Source organism: Dromaius novaehollandiae, chromosome W, assembly GCF_036370855.1.
Source record: "Dromaius novaehollandiae isolate bDroNov1 chromosome W, bDroNov1.hap1, whole genome shotgun sequence".
NCBI lineage: Eukaryota > Metazoa > Chordata > Aves > Casuariiformes > Dromaiidae > Dromaius > Dromaius novaehollandiae.
Window position 1 is genome coordinate 43,831,172 of NC_088130.1, and position 7,284 is coordinate 43,838,455.

Consider the following 7,284-nt stretch of genomic DNA (forward strand, 5'->3'; position numbering starts at 1 on the left):
TGCAGTTCCTTTCCTGCTGTCATGGAAGTTTCAGATTTGTGAGACTGAAGCTCTGCAGCTCCAGTTGTACTGATTTTTTTTTTTTTTTTTAGTCCACCTTGATTTTCCTCAGCCAGCATAGTAAGTTATCTGTTTCTCAGCAAGGACCCTTAGCACAGACATTGCATACCATTTCCCAGAGAAGAGCGTGACTGAACCACCTAGTTCTCTCTTAGAAGAGTTCAAGTCTAAGTCTGTCTATGCTCTGGGTGTTGCTATACACCGTTAGCATAACTTTCATCCTTAGTACTACTGTCAGCATTGCACATATGAACTTTCCACATCATGTGGATACAGCCCTAAAAAAAAGCTAGAGTAGATGGCTCATCCTCCCTGGCTTTCACCTGCCTTTTGAATTGGATTGAGAGCCCTTACTATGTTTAAGGTGCATGCTTTTAGGATAAGTTCTCTCTCTCCATCCAGTATTTGAGGTTCTGTCCTTTTCCCTCCCTCTCTTTGGCTTTGATTGTGGAAGGCTTATACTGCACAATGACGCTTGTGGAAACAGAGATGATGGTTTAGGCTTCAGATGGTGCACTCGTTACAGCAGCAGTTGCCCTTCTCCACAGATCCTCCCTCACCTCAGGGGAAGTGCTGAGCAGATGCATGTTCCTGGCAGACACATTTTGCCTTTCTTACAAAGCAATTATGGTGCTGTGTGTTCACTGAAACTTAGAGCATTGGCTGTTCTGCACTTCGGCCCCAAGAGCTCTCTTCCTGTACCACATTCTTTGGGAGGAGGCCTGCCTCTGAAACCACCTGTATCTCTACTGTGGTTTAGGGCCTGTGAAGTATATTATATAATGCTAAATTACCTAGAACTTCCCATCTTCACAACTGATTTATGGTCAGTCAGCTTCTTAATGTACTACATGGGACATTAGGGACTCCAGCCCCAGCTTTCATAGGTCTTCTCCAATTACAGAATCCAGTAACATTCCTACTAGGACTCTTAGGATATCTAGGGGAAAACAAAAACTACATCTTGGCAAGAGTATCTGCTGAGCTCCACAACAGCCAAATAAGGACCACCCCTCTTCCAGAGAAGTGTATAGGGATGAAGTAACTGTGCCATAAAATTATACTGATGACCAGCCTGACCTAGAACCACCAGCTGAAAGACCAGCCTGTGGTAAGTCTAGCAATCAATCAAGCTCATTACAAGACTAGGTGCAAGCTCATTACATGACTAGGAGAGCTTCCAGCTCTCCAGCTGCTACCACACCATGGTTTACCAAATTGCTTCCCCTTTGCCCTGTAATAAATTGTTGGGCTCTAAGAACAAATGGAAGGCAACCTCAAGGGCTATGCTTTTGCCTGCATAATCATTAATCCACATTCTCAGAAAATAGGCCTTCAGTCACACCAAGGGAGGCAGTCACTCTGCTATGCCCTTTAGGGCTGTTCTCCCAACTAGCTCTGACATACCAGGGCTTAAACAAAATTGATTACTATGGTGGTAGAGTACATTCTTGCAATTTCACATTTGGAGGTCTTCCACCTGTGTCAATATTTATATTATTTATTTAGGGGAGACAGGGGACACCACTACTGTGTGGAGAGAATAACTGATAATGGAAAGACCTGCATTACACTGTTTACTTTCCATGTGGCACCAAGGGCTGTCACAAAAATGACACAGGGTTCAAAAATGACAAGGGCTGTACAAAAGTGACATCGGAAAATCAAAATAGCTCTGAATTTGTGAGCTGCAAGATGGAATGGAACTGACTCATGCCAGCCACGTCTGATTCCTTCCCAAAATGGAGGCTTTGCCCTCTAAAACAGGTGGCAAAATCTGCAGTGTCCCGATGAGAAACTGAGGGGCTGGATTTCTGCTTTCTAAAATCGTATCTCAATTCCTATTTCACGCTCTGCTATCTACTCGCTATACTACGCAGTCATCACAGATATCTGAAAACAGTTCTCTGTTACTGTATCTTTACTTAGATCAGTACTGAACAAAAACCTACCTACCTACAGCTCTCAAACTGACTGCAGAAATCAGTCACCCTGCATAACTGTAATAAGTAGTAAGGGGCAAGCTGGGATACAGCTGTTGAAAGCTTTACACAAGCATTACTAGTGATTTGCACTGAAAGAGAAACCAAAGACGAGACTTTCTGCTTTTAGCTATAACCAAACTAGTGACTGCTTATGAAAACGCCACAAAAACACAAAAAAATCAGCAAACTATCATTTTAAATTTTAAAACATGTAAGATTAGTAGAAAACAGTCAATTACACGCAGCACGCTGTGGATTATTTAAACTGAAAATACCAGTATACACCACAGAACAGCACGTTTTCCCTCATACTGTGCTGATTCCGTACAGACGATACTGGTTTAAAAAAGAAAGTCTAATTGCTTAATCAGAACAGTCAAGTACCTTATGCAGAGCGTTACAGAAGTCAGCGGGTGACAGCCACGACAACTGACTGCCCGCAACGGCCTTATCTGCTCCGCGCCGAGGCAGCGCCAGAAACGCCGCGAGCGGAAGCAGCGCTGCGGGCACCCGCTCAGCTGCGCAACGAACGGGCGGCCCCAACCCCGCGGCCGTTGGGGCCAACGGCCGCGGGCCCCAACGGCCGAGGCAGGGCGGGGCCGGCCCCGAGCCAGGGCCCCGCCGCGCCGCTGACCCCGGGGCAGTCCCCGGCGGCCGGGCTCGCCTCGGCCACCGCCCCCGGCGGAGGGGCACCGCCCCGCCCCGCCCCGCCTCGCCGCGTCCCGCCGCGCCTCGCGGGGAAACGGCCGCGCGGCGCCTCCAGGCCGCGGGGGGGCGCTGGCGCTGCCGCGGCGGCGGCGGCTCCGCCCCGGCCCTGCTGCGTCGCGTCGCATCGCGTCGCGGGCGGCCTGGTCCCGGGCTCGGGCTGCGCGGCACCATGGAGGCGCCCCCCGTCACGATGATGCCCGTCACGGGCGGCACTATCAACATGATGGAGTACCTGCTCCAAGGTAGGCGCGGGCCGGGCCCGCAGCAGGCGGCGCGACGGGAGCCGCGGGGAGGGGGGCGGCGGTGTCCTTGTCCTAGGGCCTGGGGCCGGCGCGGGAGGGGGCTGTTGCGGGGGGCGGTGGTGCGCGTAGCGGGGTGCTCAGGGGCCTCCTCCGTCCCCTGCAGGCAGCGTTTTGGACCAGAGCTTGGAGAGCCTGCTGCACCGGCTGCGCGGCCTGTGCGACAACATGGAGCCAGAGACCTTCCTGGACCACGAGATGGTGTTCCTGCTGAAGGGGCAGCAGGCCAGCCCCTTCGTGCTGCGGGCGCGGCGCTCCATGGACAAGAGCGGCATGCCCTGGCACCTGCGCTACCTCGGCCAGCCCGAGATCGGGGACAAGAACCGGCACGCGCTGGTGCGCAACTGCGTCGACATCGCTACTTCGGACAACCTGACGGACTTCCTGGTGGAGATGGGCTTCCGCATGGACCACGAGTTTGTGGCCAAGGGACACGTGTTCCGCAAGGGCATCATGAAGATCGTCGTGTACAAGATCTTCCGCATCCTAATGCCAGGGAACACAGACAGCATCGAGCCCCTGTCTCTCTCCTACCTTGTTGAGCTTAACGTGGTAGCGCCAGCAGGACAGGACGTCGTTTCTGATGACATGAGGAACTTTGCTGAGCAACTAAAGCCTTTAGTTCACCTGGAAAAAATTGACCCCAAAAGGTTAATGTGATTGAAAAGCTAGGCAAGTAAGGCATTGGTTGTGGTAGTGTTTCCAGAGAGGCTATTCCTTCAAAACACCTTTTGAGGGCAAGTCAAAACTGGGGGAGGCGATAATATAATATATCAGTAGTTTTCCTCTTCTTATTAGAGAAAAATCAGTTAGAAAACATATGGCCTAACAATCCAAAACATCAAACTTACTGGAATTCATCCTTCTGTGTATCCACATCTCAGTGCTGCTTTTTTTTAGACACCATTCTCATATACTACCTAGCAATTCTTTTTCTTCCAAGTAATATCTGTTTAATGCAAGAGATAAAGTGGTGTTTAACATAAGCATAAAACCAGGAACTGTACACAGTATAAGAGAATAAGTGTATACCTATTTACAGTAAAATAGTAATAATATAGATAACAGCTAGAACAGATGATACTTTATAGTGAAACTGTTTCTGATAATAGCCAAAAATAGAATTGAAAAGCAGTTTAACAATATTACAATCACAAGAGGTATTCAGATTCTCTTTTTATCTGTTCCGTCTATTTCACTGAAGTTGGGTATGACAATCTCAGCTAATAAGATAGTAAATTACAGACTTTTTTATATTAGAGAACCCTCTCACCTTCTAGGTGATAGAAAAAACTGAAATAAGTAAGTTTCAGTTAAAAACGATTAAGAGTATCATACAGCTGTGAAGTTTACTACAGTAACCATTTTGTTTAGCATGTCAATAGTAGGATAGTTGCTTACCCTTGAATTCAGTGATACTTGAAATATGTTTGAGAGTTTCCAACTATAGTTCAAACAAAAAAGGTTGGGAAAACCAATAAAGATAACAAACGCATGTTTAAGTTTCTCATACTTTACAGAAGCTTAGAAGGTAACCATTTCACTTATTACTAAAATGCAGCAGCCTCTGCCAGAGACACTGTAATCTTTTAACATGCTACTCAGTGTATAACAGCTAAGGGTAATGACTTCCAAATACCACTCCTGTATGAAACTTCAGGAAGAAATTTCAAGTTAACTAAGTTTTCAACACTGGAATTTGGGCAGGTTAAACCATGTTAACTGGATTAGTGCTCATTGAGTGCATGCATCTCAAATGGTCCTCTGATGCATGCTTTAAGTCAGGAGGCGTAGGAAAAACTAAATATTCTAACACAGGTTCACTAAGCCAACTGGCTAAAGAATGCCATTACATTGAATACATAGCAATGATTTCCAAACAGGATATAAATGATGACACAGCCTATATGATTTTGCTCATTATCTAGGCTTGAAATATTTTGAGGGTGAGGACACATCTACATTTTGTCCATACTGAAGCATGACTTACTCTCATTAGATTGCATGTTATCCTGGGGTTTTGGATCTGTTTCTTTAGCATCATTCTATACAATTCCTGTTGTTACATGACATAGTTTTACAGGCCGTAGGAGGAAGCTGACCTTGCTGGGTTGCTCCATGGCTCAGCTTGCAATCCCACTCCATCTGGTGGTATTCCTCAGGGTTGATGTCACATCCTGCCTGTGTAGTACTGGCTGGAAATCTCCCTTGCCAAAGGCTTTGAAGATGCACAGTCTGTCTCTTGTGACATGAAATTTTAGAAAGCAATTCAATGAATCAGAAAAGTTCAGCATTATATGCTAGCTTTCAAAAGGTGCTTTCCTTTAGGCATACACAGATACATAGGAAACAGCAAATAGATAGGCCTTTCCCATTGCATCTGAAAATAACTTGGAAAAAAGAAAAGGAAGATAATTAGCACATACAGGGACAAAACAAACACAGAAGACTTGCTGAAGTGACTATAGAAGACTGTATATGCTCATGCTATTGACTATCAACAATGATGGCTTTAGTCTAAATACTCAGAAAAGTAACAATGAAGAAGTCAGCTTATCTCCCGGAGGCTCAATTGAGGCATTAAAAACATGCTGCATGGTAAAAGAAACTTCAGACTTCAGTCTTCAGTGTATAGTCACTTCCGATCTTCCCTGTTCCTGTATTTTTTCCTCTAAAAATGTAATAGTGAGAGTGTCCTCAAAAACAAAACACACACAAACACACCCACACCCCCCACTATGCACATTTAAGCACTCTGCTTTTTGTAAGGGGGGGAAAAAAGGCTGGTTACTCTAATGGTGGTAGAGAGAAAAATCCCACAGGGAATTCCAGGCAAACCAGCTCAGGCAAAGGGGACTGAATGGGAAGGTCCCTGTAACAGAAGTTTAAGCTTTAAATGACAGACTAAACTGTTGCTTGGTCTAATCTCTCTCCCTCTCTCTCTCAAAAAAAGTTAATTTTAAGGAGACTTAGTTTAACCTTTAAAACCTATTTTTAAAAAAAAACCCTAAAAATTGCTGCAATCCACATCACCAAGCTCTCTATATTCTAGCTGCAGTCCTACACATACAAGAGGCAGATGTGTACAGAGAAACAGCATTGTGTCAGTGGTTACAGCTGGGAAAAATGAACATTTTCAGGCACATAAAACTCAGGTACATGCTTTCTTTATCTAATGAAATATATTTTTCTCCTCCTACAAGACTTTTATAGCCAAGGACTAAAGATAATAGCAATACTATTAGTAGTACACTGATTAAGTTGTATGGTATAACCTTAACCTATTGTTAACTCATTATCTAGAGCCAAATTATCTTTAGTTATACATGTGACTACAGAAGAACCCAACCTGTCCTTACTAGCAACTGTGTATTTTTAAATTACAAGCATAACTTAAGAGACCAAGAATGCAACTGTATTCCCTTTTCTTTCTTTCTTTTTTTTTTTCCAGCTAAAATAACTGCATTTTACAAAAACAGGGTCAGATAAGGGCTCTGCATTTATTCCATTGTATTACCTAAGGCCTGATACAGCCAAGCTCTTAGAGATTTCTGGTAAGTTTTCTTTTTGTCCTAATAATGCCTTCTGTCTCAAACTGTTTCTCCAGTCATACCTTCTTGGAATGTTTCTACAGCTTTTTTTGATTACTATATAGAGTGCAGAAATCCCTGCACAACAAATAGAGGCAGGATCATTACTGATCCATGAAGCACCAGCTATTTCTGCTATCAAGAAAGCTTGCTCTGCTGAAGCTCATTCGAAGCTCTGTGCTCTGCAGAGGCACAGTTCTTACTTCTCCATACTTTAGAAAGAACACAGAGTTTATCCTCTGGCAAAGGATCTGGATCTCCGTTCTTCCCATGGAAATGTTCTTAATGTTATTTCTGTACAAGAGAAGACAAAGGCTTAAATATAATTTTGGTTTGTGATGGCTTGGCTCATTGGTTGTACTGTTATTCTTTTCTCCTTTTATGCTGATAAAATCTTCAGTCAATATAGAGGAAGTTGTCTTTGAGACATTTCACTTTTTTTTTTTATTCCAGCTCAGAATAGAAGCTAATTAAAATATTCAACTTTCCTAAAGACAGAATCCATTTCTCAGAATAGGCCTTTTCACCATGAGACATTTAAATAACTCTAAATAAATACATAAATACGGATTTGATACGTCCTCACAATTGGACATGTTAGACAAGCCCTTTCTTAACTTGTACCCTCCCCTAAGGATCCAC

General features: G+C 44.4%; 1 protein-coding gene across 2 annotated transcripts; it reads left to right on the plus strand.

The window, feature by feature from the left end:
• Positions 1 to 2,809: 2,809 nt before the first annotated feature.
• On the plus strand, positions 2,810 to 6,993 carry LOC112987081 (mediator of RNA polymerase II transcription subunit 18). 2 transcript variants are annotated; one of them, XR_010385773.1, is made up of 3 exons: positions 2,810 to 2,995; positions 3,159 to 6,207; positions 6,504 to 6,993. XR_010385773.1 is itself a non-coding variant. In XM_026106771.2 (2 exons), the coding sequence occupies exons 1-2, from the start codon at positions 2,923 to 2,925 to the stop codon at positions 3,710 to 3,712; spliced, it is 627 nt and encodes a 208-aa protein (XP_025962556.1). In that variant the 5' UTR covers positions 2,810 to 2,922; the 3' UTR covers positions 3,713 to 6,993. The 2 variants fall into 2 exon arrangements, 1 of the variants encoding a protein (XP_025962556.1); XM_026106771.2 differs by having other exon boundaries at positions 3,159 to 6,993.
• Positions 6,994 to 7,284: the final 291 nt, after the last annotated feature.